Source organism: Bombina bombina, chromosome 8 (genome assembly GCF_027579735.1).
Source record: "Bombina bombina isolate aBomBom1 chromosome 8, aBomBom1.pri, whole genome shotgun sequence".
In the NCBI taxonomy this organism is placed as follows: domain Eukaryota; kingdom Metazoa; phylum Chordata; class Amphibia; order Anura; family Bombinatoridae; genus Bombina; species Bombina bombina.
The window spans coordinates 195537229-195555802 of record NC_069506.1 but is presented as its reverse complement, the minus strand read 5'-3'; the positions used below and the strand labels follow the sequence as shown (position 1 = coordinate 195555802).

Here is an 18574-nt window from a genome sequence, read left to right as displayed (position 1 = left end):
ATATATATCTATCTATACATACTGTACATATATACACACACACATTATATATATATATATATATATATATATATACACATACACACACATATATATACACACATTTATATATATTAATAAATGCAAAAGAAATGTAAATTGTTATTTACATAAAAATATTTAGAAGACAGTGAGTGAAATGAAATTTACTTACAATACAACTAGCAAAGCCGATACCAGACAGTCGAGGGCTAATGTGCTTCCACACACCAATGCTACCCTGACGGATGCTTTGTCCCGCAGCAAGTTCCAGGAAGAATAGGGGGATTCCAATTATGAGGAGTAACAGAAAATAAAGTAACAGGAAAGACCCTAAAACACAAAAACATAATTTATGCTTACCTGATAAATTCCTTTCTCCTGTAGTGTAGTCAGTCCACGGGTCATCATTACTTATGGGATATTAACTCCTCCCCAACAGGAAGTGCAAGAGGATCACCCCAAGCAGAGCTGCTATATAGCTCCTCCCCTCTACGTCACACCCAGTCATTCGACCGAGAAACCAAACGAGAAAGGAGAAACTATAGGGTGCAGTGGTGACTGGAGTATAATTTAAAATTTAGACCTGCCATAAAAAACAGGGCGGGCCGTGGACTGACTACACTACAGGAGAAAGGAATTTATCAGGTAAGCATAAATTATGTTTTCTCCTGTTAAGTGTAGTCAGTCCACGGGTCATCATTACTTATGGGATACCAATACCAAAGCTAAAGTAAACGGATGACGGGAGGGACAGGCAGGATCTTTATACGGAAGGAACCACTGCCTGAAGAACCTTTCTCCCAAAAACAGCCTCCGAAGAAGCAAAAGTGTCAAATTTGTAAAATTTGGAAAAAAAGTATGAAGAGAAGACCAAGTTGCAGCCTTGCAAATCTGTTCAACAGATGCCTCATTCTTAAAGGCCCAAGTGGAAGCCACAGCTCTAGTAGAATGAGCTGTAATTCTTTCAGGAGGCTGCTGTCCAGCAGTCTCATAGGCTAAACTTATTATGCTACGAAGCCAGAAAGAGAGAGGGTAGCAGAAGCTTTTTGACCTCTCCTCTGTCCAGAATAAACGACAAACAGGGAAGAAGTTTGACGAAAATCTTTAGTTGCCTGTAAATAAAATTTCAGGGCACGGACTACGTCCAGATTGTGTAGAAGCCGTTCCTTCTTTGAAGAAGGGTTAGGGCACAATGATGGAACAACAATCTCTTGATTGATATTCTTGTTAGTAACTACCTTAGGTAAGAACCCAGGTTTAGTACGCAGAACTACCTTATCTGAATGAAAAATCAGATAAGGAGAATCACAATGTAAAGCTGATAACTCAGAGACTCTACGAGCCGAGGAAATAGCCATTAAAAACAGAACTTTCCAAGATAACAACTTGATATCAATGGAATGAAGGGGTTCAAACGGAACCACCCTGTAAAACGTTAAGAACTAAGTTTAAGCTCCACGGTGGAGCTACAGTTTTAAAACACAGGCTTAATCCTAGCCAAAGCCTGACAAAAAAGCCTGAACGTCTGGAACTTCTGACAGACGTTTGTGTAAAAGGATGGACAGAGCTGAGATCTGTCCCTTTAAAGAACTTGCAGATAAACCCTTTTCTAAACCCTCTTGTAGAAAAGACAATATCCTAGGAATCCTAACCTTACTCCATGAGTAACTCTTGGATTTCACACCAGTGTAAGTATTTACGCCAAATATTATGGTAAATCTTCCTGGGTAACAGGTTTCCTAGCCTGTATTAAAGTATCGATTACTGACTCCGAAAATCCACGCTTTGATAAAATCAAGCGTTCAATTTCATGCAGTCAGCTTCAGAGAAAATTAGATTTTGATGTTTGAAAGGACCCTGAATTAGAAGGTCCTGTCTCAGAGGCAGAGACCAAGGTGGACAGGATGACATGTCCACTAGATCTGCATACCAGGTCCTGCGTGGCCACGCAGGCGCTATTAGAATCACCGATGCTTTCTCCTGTTTGATCCTGGCAATCAAACGAGGAAGCATTGGGAAGGGTGGAACACATAAGCCATCCCGAAGGTCCAAGGTGCTGTCAAAGCATCCTACCAGGACCGCTCCCCGGGTCCCTGGACCTGGACCCGTAGCAAGGAAGCTTGGCGTTCTGGCGAGACGCCATGAGATCCATATCTGGTTTGCCCCAACGTCGAAGTATTTGGGCAAAGACCTCCGGATGAAGTTCCCACTCCCCCGGATGAAAAGTCTGACGACTTAGGAAATCCGCCTCCCAGTTCTCCACTCCTGGAATGTGGATCGCTGACAGGTGGCAAGAGTGAGACTCTGCCCAGCGAATTATCTTTGATACTTCCATCATCGCTAGGGAACTTCTTGTCCCTCCTTGATGGTTGATGTAAGCTACCGTCGTGATGTTGTCCGACTGAAACCTGATGAACCTCCGAGTTGTTAACTGAGGCCAAGCCAGAAGGGCATTGAGAACTGCTCTCAATTCCAGAATGTTTATTGGAAGGAGACTCTCCTCCTGAATCCATGATCCCTGAGCCTTCAGGGAATTCCAGACAGCGCCCCAACCTAGTAGGCTGGCGTCTGTGGTTACAATTGTCCAGTCTGGCCTGCTGAAGGGCATCCCCCTGGACAGATGTGGCTGAGAAAGCCACCATAGAAGAGAATTTCTGATCTCTTGATCCAGATTCAGAGTAGGGGACAAATCTGAGTAATCCCCATTCCACTGACTTAGCATGCACAATTGCAGCGGTCTGAGATGCAGGCGTGCAAAGGGTACTATGTCCATTGCCGCTACCATTAAGCCGATTACCTCCATGCATTGAGCCACTGACGGGTGTTGAATGGAATGAAGGACACGGCAAGCATTTGAAGCTTTGTTAACCTGTCTTCTGTCAGGTAAATCTTCATTTCTACAGAATCTATAAGAGTCCCCAAGAAGGGAACTCTTGTGAGTGGTAAGAGAGAACTCTTCTCTTCGTTCAACCTTCCACCCATGCGACCTTAGAAATGCCAGAAGTACTAACTCTGTATGAGACTTGGCAGTTTGAAAGCTTGACGCTTGTATCAGAATGTCGTCTAGGTATGGAGCCACCGAAATTCCTCGTGGTCTTAGTACCGCCAGAAGAGAGCCCAGAACCTTTGTGAAGATTCTTGGAGCCGTAGCCAACCCGAATGGAAGAGCTACAAACTGGTAATGCCTGTCTAGGAAGGCAAACCTTAGATACCGGTAATGATCTTTGTGAATCGGTATGTGAAGGTAGGCATCCTTTAAATCCACTGTGGTCATGTACTGACCCTTTTGGATCATGGGTAAGATTGTCCGAATAGTTTCCATTTTGAACGATGGAACTCTTAGGAATTTGTTTAGGATCTTTAAATCCAAGATTGGTCTGAAGGTTCCTTCTTTCTTGGGAACCACAAACAGATTTGAGTAAAACCCTTGTCCGTGTTCCGACCGCGGAACCGGATGGATCACTCCCATTAGTAAAAGATCTTGTACACAGCGTAGAAAGGCCTCTTTCTTTATCTGGTTTGTTGACAACCTTGAAAGATGAAATCTCCCTTTTGGGGGAGAGGCTTTGAAGTCCAGAAGATATCCCTGAGATATGATCTCTAACGCCCAGGGATCCTGGACATCTCTTGCCCAAGCCTGGGTGAAGAGAGAAAGTCTGCCCCCCCACTAGATCCGTTCCCGGATTGGGGGCCCTCACTTCATGCTGTCTTAGGGGCAGCAGCAGGTTTTCTGGCCCTGCTTGCCCTATGTTCCAGGTCTGGTTAGGTTTCCAGCCTTGTCTGTAGCGAGCAACAGCTCCTTGCCTGTTTTGGAGTAGGAGGAAGTTGATGCTGCTCCTGCCTTGAAGTTACGAAAGGCACGAAAATTAGACTGTCTAGCCCTAGGTTTGGCTCTGTCTTGAGGCAGGGCATGGCCTTTACCTCCTGTAATATCAGCGATAATTTCTTTCAAACCGGGCCCGAATAAAGTCTGCCCCTTGAAAGGTATGTTAAGTAATTTAGATTTAGAAGTAACATCAGCTGACCAGGATTTTAGCCACAGTGCTCTGCGTGCGCTGAATGGCGAATCCGGAATTCTTAGCCGTAAGTTTAGTTAAATGTACTACGGCATCAGAAATAAATGAATTAGCTAGCTACGGGTTTGTAAGCTTGTTTGAAATCTCATCTATTGGCGCTGAGTCAAAGGGTCTCTTCAGAGACTCGAACCAAAATGCGGGCCGCAGCCGTGACAGGCGCAATACATGCAAGGGTTGCAATATAAAACCTTGTTGAACAAACATTTTCTTAAGGTAACCCTCTAACTTTTTATCCATTGGATCTGAAAAGGCACAGCTATCTTCCTCCGGGATATTGGTACGCTTAGCCAGAGTATAAACTGCTCCTCCACCTTAGGGACCGTCTGCCATAAGTCCCGTGTGGTGGCGTCTATTGGAAACATTTTTCTAAATATAGGAGGGGGGGAAAAGGGTACACTGGGCCTATCCCACTCCTTGGTAATAATCTCTGTAAGCCTCTTAGGTATAGGAAAGACGTCAGTACACGCCGGGTACCCGCATAGTATCTATCCAGCCTACATAATTTTCTCTGGGATTGCAACCGTGTTTCAATCATTCAGAGCCGCTTATACCTCCCCTAGCAGTACACGGAGGTTTTCTAGTTTAAACTTAAAATTTGAAATGTCTGAATCCAGTCTATTTGGATCAGATCCATCACCCGCAGAATGAAGCTCTCCGTCCTCATGTTCTGCAAATTGTGACGCAGTATCTGACATGGCCCTAGTATTATCAGCGCACTCTGTTCTCACCCCAGAGTGATCTCGCTTACCCCTAAGTTCTGGCAATTTAGACAAAACTTCAGTCATAACATTAGCCATGTCCTGTAGAGAGATTTTGTAATGGCCGCCCTGATGTACTTGGCGTTCACATTATCACGCACCTCCCGAGCGGGAGATGCAGGTACTGACACATGAGGCAAGTTAGTCGGCATAACTTCCCCCTCGTTGTCTGGTGAATGATGTTCAACATGTACAGATTGATTTTTATTTAAAGTAGCATCAAGCAATTAGTACATAAGTTTCTATTGGGCTCCACCTTGGCTTTTACACATAAGCACAGAGATATTCCTCTGAGTCAGACATGTTTAACAAACTAGCATTAGACTAGCAAGCTTGGAAATATCCTTTCAACTAAATTTACAAGTAATATGTAAAACGTACTGCTGCCTTTAAGAAGCACAGAAAAAAACTATGACAGTTGAATAACAATCAACCGGAATTATTTATAAAACCCCAAATTTTCCCGGTAAAAGCATAAAATTAGCAAAGGGATTGCACTCATTAGCAATGGATGACTACCCCTTTAATATCAGACAAAACGTATCACATTTAAAATATAAGCGTTTGTATCACAGTCAAAGCACAATCTCACAGGGTACTGCTGTGAAGTGATTTACCACCCTCAAAATAAGTTTCGAAGACCCCCTGAGCTCTGTAGAGACGTTCCTGGGATCATGCAGGGAGAGAAGACAGACTTGGGACTGAGATTTCTGATGCGTAGCAAAGCTGCCAAAATAGGCCCCTCCACTCTCACACACAACAGTGAGGGAAGCTCAGAGAAAACTGTTTATAATTTTAAAATATAACGACAAGTCCATGTGGAAAAATAACGCCCAAAACAATTTTTCACCATGTACCTCAGATAATTAAACGATTTAACATGCCAGCAAACGTTATAATCTATTATATGAAATGTCATTACCCTATCGCCTGCTGCTAGTCGTTCAACACTCAAGTTAGGCTAAAAAGTTATATGCATACAGTATTGTCCAGTGAAGTGCAATTCCCCAGATACTGAAGGTGTAAACATATATACATATCAGCCCTGATACCAGTTGTTACTACTGCATTTAGGATGAACTTACATTATATCGGTATTGGCAGTATTTTCTCAGTTCAATTCATTCCTTAGAAAATAATATACTGCAACATACCTCTTTGCAGGTGAACCTGCCGCTGTCCCCCTGATCTGAAAGTTTACCTCCCTCCTCAAGAATGGCCGAGAACAGCAAATGAATCTTAGTTACGTCCGCTAAGATCATACAAAACTCAGGTAGATTCTTCTTCAAATTCTGCCTGAGAAGAAACAACACACTCGGGTGCTGGTTTAAATAACAAACTTTTGATTGAAGATATAAAAAACTAAGTATAATCACCACAGTCCTCTCACACATCCTATCTATTAGTTGGGTGCAAGAGAATGACTGGGTGTGACGTAGGAGGGGAGGAGCTATATAGCAGCTCTGCTTGAGGTGATCCTCTCTTGCACTTCCTGTTGGGGAGGAGTTAATATCCCATAAGTAATGATGACCCGTGGACCTGACTACAACTTAACAGGAAGAAAGAAGAAAGTACCATATTTACAAAAGAATCAAATCCATTACCAAATATAAACCGATTACATTATTTTACCTTTTCACTGCTAAGCCTTTTTCACACCCCCTGTGCTAAAGCTGATTTTAAACTTAAATGCTATTTTTAGTGAGTGACCCACACAAATTGTTTTTTTGGTTTTTTTTTCCAGAAGTTCCAGAAGATTAAAAATATATTATTATTGTACTTATATTTCATTGCATGTTAGAAGGCTGCAACAACAAAAGAATGTTGTAAAAAATGTATATTTTTGTCAACATTTTAGTAAACAACTTTGAAAATAGCCAGATGACCGCTGCACTTCAATAAAAGACCTTTATTCCAAATGTAGCAGGGTTACATAAATAGCAACGTTTTGGGCCTCATACCCTTAACCTTAATCATGCTACTTTCTCTAACTAGCAGAGAGGTGACGTTTCCACCTCTTAGCCAATAGCCGTTCAGGAAATCCGGCTTGGCGCTGCATATTGCGTCGCAAAACCGGATTTCCCACAATGCTATTGGCTAACAATCTGCCAGATAGAGAAAAATAGCATTACTGCCGTGGGCTGCCTTAGCAGCTCAGTAAAGACGATCGCTTGGAACAAATAAGGGATGAAAGCCCCTTTTATTTGTTCCAATGGTAAATCCTAGCGTTTTACAAACGCTAGGATTTACCATCACTTCAATATAACAATGTTAGTTATGCAAAACTGGGGAATGGGTAATAAAGGGAATATCAATTTTTTTAAAACAATAAACAATTCTGGAGTAGACTGTCTCTTTAACAGTTACATTTACATGCAGTTGGGGATGTCAAGGATAAGGTCTCACATAGAGGCCCATGCCTCACTTAGAGATTTGGTGGGCTGGGTCTGCTGTGGTTGAGGTTTATTGCAGTGAAAGTTTAAATATTTTCTGATCTTTAATGGAATCTGTAGAAGACTTAGAAAAATATCTGTTCATTACGATACCAAGCAGGGGGCAGTGAAAAATCTGCAACACAACATACAGTGCAGACATCTTTCATACTTAATACATTTGCAAGAAAAAGCTTGTGAACCCTTTGGAAATATCTGGATTTCCGCACTGATTACACATAAAATGTGGTCTGATCTTCATCGAAGTCACAATTATAGACAAACACAATCTCACTAATATAATACACAACAAACACTTAGTGAATCATTTACAGTGCAGGCTGGTAAAAGTAAGTAACGTTTAGATCCTCATTTAGCAACAACAACCTCCACCAAACATTTCCTGTAACTGCTTAAAGGGATAGGAATGTCAAAAAGACACTTTTAAATTAACTTATATTGTCAAATGTACTTTGCTCTCTTGGTATCTGTTGCTGAAAAAGAAAATTGTGCATATTATACACTAATGGGAGCTACCAGGTGATTGGTGCCTGCACACATTTGCCTCTTGTGATTGGCTGACTAGATGTATTCAGCTAGCTCTTAATGGTGCATTGCTGTTCCTTCAGTAAAAGATATCAAGGGAATGAAGCAGATTTGATAATATAAGTAAATTGGAAAGTTGTTTTAAATTGTATTTTCTATCTGAATCTTGAAAGAAAAAAAAAAAAAGGTTTCATGTCGTTTTAAGACTTGCATAACATTGAGGATGAATTTTGGACCTTTCCTCCCTACAAATCTATTTTCAGTTCATCAATATTTATGGGTTCTCTTGATTGCATAGCCCCCCTCTGGCCATGCCACAGTATCTCAATTGAGTTAAAGTGCAGAGTGTTTTTATATTTACACTTTTTGAGTCACCAGCTCCTACTGAGCATGTGTAAGAATTCACAGAATATACGTATATGCATTTATGATTGGCTGATGGCTGTCACATGATACAACAGTGGAGAAAATAGACATTACTGAAATTAGTCAGAAAAATATTTTACTAATCATTTAAAGCTCAGACAAAGTGCTATTGCATTGTCTTTTTATCATGCATTTGTTGATTATGCAAATCTACTGTATTTACTGGTCTCTTAAGGTCAGGACTTGGCTATAACAAAACACAGTTATTATTCTTTTCATGTCCTCCGCTAGTTGTTTTACTTGTGTGCGTTCATTGTCTTGTTGCAGCAACCAACCTTCTAGCTTGAGGTAATTTGCTGTTGCCCTGACATTGTGCTGCAATATGTCTTAACACACTTTTTAATTCACTGTTTCCTCAATAATTCCAAAGCATCCAGGCCCTGAGGCAGCAAAGTAGCCCTAAACCATGATGCTCTGTCCACCATGCTTCACAGTTGGGATGAGGTTTTGGTGTTGGCGTGCAATGTATATTTTAGACAATTATAGTTTCCTTCATGGCGTCCTACCAAAAACACAGTTCTTGTTCAGTGTTTTTCTGACAGTGGACACAGAATCATAAACAAAGACTGGCAGTTTGTAGTCTGCGTGAGGTATTTTGCTTTTACCCTTGAGTTCTCTCTCAGCTCTTTCAGGATTACCCATAGTGCTCTTTAAGAGATATTTGCAGGTTGCTCACTCCTAGGGAGAGCAGCAACAGTCCTGTATTTTCTCCATTTGTAGATACCATGAATTGATGAACAAAATGCTTCGGTAACATTTTCTGCCTTTGTGAATCTATACAATGCATATTCTAAGGTCATGTGAATGAAAATTCTTCGAATCGGGGCCTGGTTCACACTAACCAATCTTTCTTGATAACAGATTTGTCAGTAACCAGGCTTTGTGTGCCATTATTTAAAGGGCAGGGCATTTGTGCAACAAACACTTCCAATCTCATCTCCTTAACTGAAACACCTGACAAAACAGCTTTTGTAGAAGTCTTTAACACAGGGATTCACAGATTGCGTTTGTCTATAATTGTGGCACAGATGAAGATCTGACCACATTGTAATCCAGGTAACTCTTAAGGGTTCACAAGCTCAAAGGACATTCTAGAGTTAATTGTGAGGGGGATATAAAGCCATAAAAACTTTTTGCTAACTTTGCCATCTAAATGATATTTAAAACAATATTTTACCATTTTTAACTCAAAGTTAATATCTCTTACATGCCACCCCGTGACTGTGTACAAAAATTACCGTCCCACTGATAAGGATGAATGTGCAACATGCTTGAGTGACAGGTATGCGCTTGCTCTGTAAACACTATTCACTACCTCCCTTTGCTCCAAGCTCAGCACCTTCAGAGCATAAAAGGTGCCAATCTAAAAGTTAAAAAGACTTTCAAAACAGAAAATCTAAAAACAAATAAATATGAAGCTAGAATATATTTAATACAGAAGCAATAATGAACATAAAGGTACAGAGTGTGTTTTGATTAATGTAACCAAATATGGAAGAAGGTGTGTAATCAAATAACTTAATGACAATACCTTTGCAATCAACTGTGTATTAAGTGTGTAAACGTCATATTTTATTTAATTAGGAATGATAAGCACAGTGCCTGAAACAGTAATCTGTTCTGATGTACGTGTTTGGTAGATAAAAAGTAACTCTAGAATTCCATAAAGTACATTTCATGTAGCTGATTTTTTTACTTTATGTGAATTTATACAGCATAAGGTTTCATTTTTAGTACATTGTTACAAGAATATACTTTATACAGAAATGATGTTTGGAAAGGTTGCACAAATGAAAGTGATATCAACAAGTTGGAGGGTTGGACGAATGACTAAAATCTAAAGTTCAACATCACAAAGTACAAAGTTATGCATTTATGAATGAAAAATACAAAAGGTTAATCTCAAAATCAATGAAAAATATAATTTTGTATAAGATGACATTTACAATGCAGTAGTGTAGCAGGGAAGGCCAGTAGTTGGCTTTCTAGAAAGAGGTGTCAGAAGCTAAACAAAAAAGTAAGGTTCTTAGGCCACTTAACGTCACTAGTTAGGCCTCATCTAGTATTGTGTTTAGTTCCGGAAGCCATATCTCCAGAAGGATATAAACAAACTGAAATCTGTTCAAAGAGCTCCTAAAATGGTAAGATTGTCTAAAAAAGAAAATAAAACTTGCAATGACATGATGACCTAAATATGTGTAGCTTAAAGGTGATAAGGAAAAGAGGTTATATGAAAGAAACCTTCAAATATATAACGGGACTATATAAAGCAGAAAGTATTTGTTTTTAAATAAATTAATAAGAGATAAAAAAAACAGAACTAGTCATGGTCTCATGTTGAAAGCTAGTAGGTCCAGTAGTAATTTGCAGACACGCTTCTTTGCAGAAGGGGTGGTTGATTTATGGAATAAACTTCCAATAGAGGTGGTAATTACAAACACTGTGTGGACCAGCCTGGGATAAGCATGATGCATGCCTACAAACTCATTTATCTACCTCTTTATAGGAAATATAGGCAGACATGATTGGCATATGGTAATTTATTAGCTCTTGGGGCTCATTTATTTATAACAAAGACAATATTAAAGGGATACTAAACCCACATTTTTTTCTTTCATGATTTAGATAGAACATGCAATTTTAAAGGATTAATAACTTTTACTTTTTCGGTTCAAAACGGAACACATATTTTAAATAACATATATCAACCCAATCCAATGTACCTTATTTTTTCTTCAAACCATTCTCCATATCTTAATAAAAACAGAATTTATGTTTACCTGATAAATTGCTTTCTCCAACGGTGTGTCCGGTCCACGGCGTCATCCTTACTTGTGGGATATTCTCTTCCCCAACAGGAAATGGCAAAGAGCCCAGCAAAGCTGGTCACATGATCCCTCCTAGGCTCCGCCTTCCCCAGTCATTCGACCGACGTAAAGGAGGAATATTTGCATAGGAGAAATCATATGATACCGTGGTGACTGTAGTTAAAGAAAATAAATCATCAGACCTGATTAAAAAACCAGGGCGGGGCCGTGGACCCGGACACACCGTTGGAGAAAGCAATTTATCAGGTAAACATAAATTCTGTTTTCTCCAACATAGGTGTGTCCGGTCCACGGCGTCTATCCTTACTTGTGGGAACCAATACCAAAGCTTTAGGACACGGATGATGGGAGGGAGCAAATCAGGTCACCTAGATGGAAGGCACCACGGTTTGCAAAACCTTTCTCCCAAAAATAGCCTCAGAAGAAGCAAAAGTATCAAATTTGTAAAATTTGGTAAAAGTGTGCAGTGAAGACCAAGTCGCTGCCTTACATATCTGATCAACAGAAGCCTCGTTCTTAAGGCCCATGTGGAAGCCACGGCCCTAGTGGAATGAGCTGTGATTCTTTCAGGAGGCTGCCGTCCGGCAGTCTCATAAGTCAATCTGATGATGCTTTTAAGCCAAAAAGATAGAGAGGTAGAAGTTGCTTTTTGACCTCTCCTTTTACCAGAATAAACAACAAACAAGGAAGATGTTTGTCTGAAATCCTTTGTAGCATCTAAATAGAATTTTAGAGCACGGACAACGTCCCAAATTGTGTAACAAACGTTCCTTCTATGAAACTGGATTCGGACACAAAGAAGGTACAACTATCTCCTGGTTAATATTTTTGTTGGAAACAACCTTCGGAAGAAAACCAGGCTCAGTACGTAAAACCACCTTATCTGCATGGACCAGATAGGGCGGAGAACACTGCAGAGCAGATAACTAAGAAACTCTTCTAGCGGAAGAAATTGCAACCTAAAACAAAACTTTCCAAGATAATAACTTAATATCTACGGAATGTAAGGGTTCAAACGGAACCCCTTGAAGAACTGAAAAAACTAGATTAAGACTCCAGGGAAGAGTCAAAGGTCTGTAAACAGGCTTGATTCTAACCAGAGCCTGAACAAACGCTTAAACGTCTGGCACAGCTGCCAGCCTTTTGTGAAGTAAACAGATAAAGCAGAGATCTGTCCCTTCAGAGAACTCGCAGAAAATCCTTTCTACAAACCTTCTTGTAGAAAGGAAAGAATCTTAGGAATTTTTATCTTGTTCCATGGGAATCCTTTAGATTCACTACAACAGATATATTTTTTCCATATATTATGGTAAATTTTCTAGTTACAGGCTTTCTAGCCTGAATAAGGAGTATCTATTACAGAATCTGAAAACCCACGCTTTGATAAAATCAAGCGTCTCAAACTCCAAGCAGTCAGTTGGAGGAGAACCAGATTCGGATGTTCGAATGGACCCTGAATAAGAAGGTCCTGTCTCAAAGGTAGCTTCCATGGTGGAGCAGATGACACATTCACCAGGTCTGCATACCAAGTCCTGCGTGGCCACACAGGAACTATCAAGGTCACCGAAGCCCTCTCCAGATTGATCCTGGCTACCAGCCTGGGAATGAGAGGAAACGGTGGGAATACATAAGCTAGGTTGAAGATCCAGGTGCTACTATTGTATCCAATAGAGTCGCCTTGGGATCCCTGGATTTTGGACCCGTAACAAGGACCATGAAGTTCTGACGAGAGGCCATCAGAACCATGTCTGGAATGCCCCATAATTGAGTATTTGGGCAAAGATTTCCAGATGGAGTTCCCACTCCCCCCGGATGCTCCTCCATCGCCAGGGAACTCCTTGTTACCCCCTGATGGTTGATATATGTAACAGTCGTCATGATGACTGATTGAAACCTTATGAATTTGGCCTTTGCTAGTCGAGGCCAAGCCTTTGAGAGCATTGATATCGCTCTCAGTTCCATTATGTTTATCGGGAGAAGAGAGTCTTCCCGAAACCATAGACCCTGAGTCTTCAGGGGTTCCCAGACCGCGCCCCAGCCCACCAGACTGGCGTCGGTCGTGACAATGACCTATTCTGGTCTGCGGAAGCTCATTCCCTGTGACAGGTTGTCCAGGGTCAGCCACCAACGGAGTGAATCTCTGGTTATTTGATCTACTTGTATCGTCGGAGGACAAGTCTGTATAATCCCCATTCCACTGTCTGAGCATGCACAGGTGCAATGGTCTTAGATGAATTCGTGCAAAAGGAACTATGTCCATTGCCGCAACCATCAAACCTATTACTTCCATGGACTGCGCTATGGAAGGAAGAAGAACAGAATGAAGTACCTGACAAGAGCTTAGAAGTTTTGATTTTTCTGGCCTCTGTCAGAAAAACCTTCATTTCTAAGGAAACTATTATTGTTCCCAAAGAAGGGGAACTCTTGTTGACGGGGACAGAGAACTTTTTTCTATGTTCACTTTCCACCTGTGAGATCTGAGAAAGGCTAGGACAATGTCCGTATGAGCCCTTGCTTTTGACAGAGACGACACTTGAATCAGGATTGTCCGTCCAAGTAAGGTACTACTGCAATGCCCCCTTGTCTTAGCACCGCTAGAAGGGACCCTAGTACCCTTGTGAAAATCCTTGGAGCAGTGGCTAATCCGAATGGAAGTGCCACAGGTAATGCTTGTCCCAGAAAGGCGAACCTTAGGAACCGAAAATGTTCCTTGTGGATAGGAATACGTAGGTACGCATCCTTTAAGTCCACCGTGGTCATGAATTGACCTTCCTGGATGGTAGGAAGGATCGTTTCGAATGGTTTCCATTTTGAATGATGAAACCCTTAGAAACTTGTTTTAGAATCTTGAGATCTAAAATAGGTCTGAATGTTCCCTCTTTTTGGGAATTATGAACAGGTTGGAGTAAAAAACCCATCCTTGTTCTCCTAATGGAACAGGATGAATCACTCCCATGCTTAACAGGTCTTCTACACAGTGTAAGAATGCCTGTTCGAAGATAATTGAGACCCGTGGAACCTTCCCCTTGGGGGTAGTTCCCTGAATTCCAGGAGATAACCTTGAGAAACTATTTCTAGCGCCCAAGGATCCTGAACATCTCTTGCCCCCAGCCTGAGCAAAGAGAGAAAGTCTGCCCCCCACCAGATCCTTCCCAGATCGGGGGCCAACACTTCATGCTGTTTTGGTAGCAGTGGCAGGTGACTTGGCCTGCTTACCCTTGTTCCAGCCTTGTATCGGCCTCCAGGCTGGCTTGGTTTGAGAAGTATTACCCTCTTGCTTAGAGGGTGTAGAATTTGAGGCTGGTCCCGTTTCTGCGAAAGGGACGAAAAATTTGGCTTCTTTTTTAGCCCTTAAAAGACCTATCCAGAGGAAGGGCGTGGCCCTTTCCCCCAGTGATGTCTGAAATAATCTCTTTCAAGTCAGGGCCAAACAGTGTTTTACCCTTGAAAGGGATGTTAAGCAAAAGCGCTCTGCGCGCCACGATAGCAAACCCTGAATTATTCGCCGCTAATCTAGCTAATTGCAAAGCGGCATCTAAAATAAAAAAGAGTAGCCAATTTAAGAGCTTGAACTCTGTCCAGAAACCTCCTCGTACTGAAGATTCTTTATTGAGCGACTTTTCTAGTTCTTCGAACCAGAAACACGCAGCTGTAGTGACAGGAACAATGCATGAAATTGGTTTGTAGAAGGTAACCTTGCTGAACAACATCTTTTTAAGCAAACCCTCTAACCTTTAATCCATAGGATCTTGAAAGCACAACTATCTTCTATAGGAATAAAAGTGCGTTTGTTTAGAGTAGAAACCGCCCCCTTGACCTTGGGGACTGTCTGCTATAAGTCCTTTCTGGGGTCGACTATAGGAACTAATTTCTTAAATATAGGGGGAGGACAAAAGGTATGCCGGGCCTTTCCCACTCCTTATTTACTATGTCCGCCACCAGCTTGGGTATAGGAAAAAACATCGGGGGGCACCGGAACCTCTAGGAACTTGTCCATCTTACCTAATTTCTCTGGAATGACCAAAATTGTCACAATCATCCAGAGTAGATAATACCTCCTTATAGTAGTGCGTGGAGATGTTGAAATTTAAATTTAAAAGTTACAATATCAGGTTCTGCTTGTTGAGAAATTTTCCCTGAATCTGAAATTTCTCCCTCAGACAAAACCTCCCTCCTGGCCCCCTTCAGATAGGTGTGAGGGTATGTCAGAACAGATATCATCAGCGTCCTCTTGCTCTTCAGTGTTTAAAACAGAGCAATCACGCTTTCTCTGATAAGTAGGCATTTTGGAAAAAATGCATGCAATAGAATTATCCATTACAGCCATAATTGTTGTATGGTAATAAGTATTGGCGCACTAGATGTACTAGGGGCCTCTTGAGTGGGCAAAAACTGGTGTAGACACAGAAGGGGATGATGCAGTACCATGCTTACTCCCCTCATTAGAGGAATCATCTTGGGCAATATCATATCTATGGCATTATTATCCCTACTTTGTTTGGACATTATGACACAAATATATCACATATATTTAAATGGAGAGACACATTGGCTTTCATACATATAGAACATCGTTATCTGATGGTTCAGACATGTTAAACAGGCTTAAACTTGTCAACAAAGCACAAAAAAAACGTTTTACAATAAAACCGTTACTGTCCCTTTTAAATTTCAAACTGAACACACTTTATTACTGAATATGTGAAAAAGTATGAAGGAATTGTTCAAATTTCACCAAAATTTCACCACAGTAACTTAAAGCCTTAAAAGTATTGCACACCAAATTTGAAAGCTTTAACCCTTAAAATAACGGAACCGGAGCCGTTTTTACATTTAACCCCTATACAGTCCCAGGTATCTGCTTTGCTGAGACCCAACCAAGCCCAGAGGGGAATACGATACCAAATGATGCCTTCTATAAGCTTTTTCAGTGGTTCTTAGCTCCTCACACATGCATCTGCATGCATGCTTTCCAAAAACAACTGCGCATTAGAGGCGCGAAAATGAGGCTCTGTCTATGACTAGAAAAGGCCCCCAGTGAAAAAGGTGTCCAATACAGTGCCTGCCGTTTTTATTAAAACAATCCCCAAGATTTAACCAACTATTAAAAGTAATAATCTGCCAAATATTACTTAGTAAAGTAATCGTTTTAGCCCAGAAAAATGTCTACCAGTTTTTTAAGCCCTAATGAAGCCCTTTATTCTTTACTTAAACTAAGAAAATGGCTTACCGGTTCCCATAGGGAAAATGACAGCTTCCAGCATTACCGAGTCTTGTTAGAAAATGTGTCATACCTCAAGCAGCAAAAGTCTGCTCACTGTTTCCCCCAACTGAAGTTAATTCCTCTCAACAGTCCTGTGTGGAAACAGCCATCGATTTTAGTAACGGTTGCTAAAACATTTTCCTCTTACAAACAGAAATCTTCATCTCTTTCCTGTTTCAGAGTAAATAGTACATACCAGCACTATTTTAAAATAACAAACTCTTGATTGAAGAATAAAAACTACATTTAAACACCAAAAAAAACTCTAAGCCTCTCCGTGGAGATGTTGCCTGTACAACGGCAAAGAGAATGACTGGGGGAAGGCGGAGCCTAGGAGGGATCATGTGACCAGCTTTGCTGGGCTCTTTGCCATTTCCTGTTGGGGAAGAGAATATCCCACAAGTAAGGATGACGCCGTGGACCGGACACACCTATGTTGGAGAAATATACTTTTATTTTACCCACATGACATCACTTCATCCAGCCCTACATGGTATACCTCAATTTCCAATCGGAGGTTGACTTTTTGCATATAATTATAATACGATGTTGTCAACCTACGCATGCGCAATTGGATTGGTCTATTTGTGCATGCGCAGATTGCAACACTGATGCAGGCATTACCCATTACGTTGAGCTATTTTGCGCATGCGCATCACATACAACTGTTGCCATCTTCCAACTGGAGTTGTCCACCCCTCATGGAAAACGAGTACGGCTAGCAAATGAGTGGGTTTGGAAAACTTGAAAAATTGGTCAATCTTTTCCTAAAAACGGTAAGTATTTGTAACATGATGGGCATTGGAAATGTATTTATTTTGATGCATTTTTTTAAGCTCTGATTAATTATTTTTTGACTACAGTGTCCCTTAAGGAACTTTCCTAATTTACTCCAATTATAATTTTTTCTTTGTTTTCATGCTATCTTTATTTAAAAAAGCAGAATTATAAGCTTAAGAGACGGACCTTTTTTTCTCAGCACCTGGGTAGCGCTTGCTGATAGGTTTGCTACATTTAGCCACCAATCAGCAAGCGCTACTCAGGTGCTGAACCAAAAATGGGCCAGCTCATAACCTTATATTCTTGTTTTTTCAAATAAAGATAGCAAGAGTACGAAGAAAAATTAATAATAGGAGTAAATTAGAAAGTTACTTAAAATTGCTGCTCTCTCTGAATCACGAAATAATAATTTGGGTTTAGTGTCCCTTTAAGGGCAGATTGAGCGTGGAGCGCAAACGTTAAGCACGCAAGCGATAAGGGGTCTATCATTCGTATTAAGAGTTGAAAGTAAACGTGATTGCTTGAGTGCAATCACGATTTATGCTAGAATGATTACTGCGATTTCAGAGCTCTGGTTAACTGCTACGCAAAACAAAAAAGTTGCCTAAAACACATCAAAAATACATTACAAAGTACAGTAACACACATAATAGCACTATCTAATAAAATTATTAAAACAAATATTTCAATAAAAAGTTATAAGGCCTCAAAAGATATGAGGTCTCAGGTGTTAGTGAAAAAAAGCCTGGGACACCCACATAGTTTGATTCTATAAAATAACGAGAAACAAGACAGGCTCAGTAAATGAAAGGACTTTTCTAAAGAGCACATCTTTAATATGTTTTGTCGTTAGACTATTGTATATATAGTTCTTACCTCCTCCATTATGGTGACATAAATAAGGAAACCGCCAAATAACGTTCCCAAGACCCACTGAGAAGCCAACCTGAGCAAGGTATTATACTGCACTTTACTACCCCAGGTTGGGCGGGGATGTTTGTCTCTGCAGGCACTAGACCATGGCTTGGACTCTCCTGTGGCGCCGCCCCTCTAGTTCATTGATTGACTTTTCCATTAGCTGTTGAAGATGATTAAGCGTTTGTCAATAAAAGGCCAGGATTTTAACAGCGAGCAAGCATCAAGAATTTGAAACCTGTATATATTAAAAAAGGGGGGGGGGGGGGAGGGAGCATTACTACACACAATTTCAACTTAAAAGGGAACATTAAATGGACACTCTAGTCAAAACTTTCACGATTCAGATAGGACATGTCATTTTAATCAACTTTCCAATTTACATTTATCAGCAAATTTGCTTTGTTCTCTTGATATTCTTAGTTGAAAGTTAACCTAGGTAGGCTCATATGCTAATTCCAAAGCCCTTGAAGGCCGCCTCTTATCTGAATGCATTTGACAGTGTTTCCACAGCTAGAGGATGTTAGTC

The 18574-nt window shown here is 40.8% G+C and overlaps 1 protein-coding gene across 1 annotated transcript in view; it reads right to left on the bottom strand.

The window, feature by feature from the left end:
* Positions 1-18205, bottom strand: part of LOC128638700 (sodium-dependent neutral amino acid transporter B(0)AT2-like) — a 94675-nt gene extending 76470 nt beyond the window's left edge. Inside the window, 4 exon segments of the mRNA XM_053690822.1 lie at positions 194-351; positions 18007-18088; positions 18091-18177; positions 18179-18205. Coding sequence (XP_053546797.1) covers positions 194-351; positions 18007-18088; positions 18091-18177; positions 18179-18205 — 354 coding nt within the window.
* Positions 18206-18574: the final 369 nt, after the last annotated feature.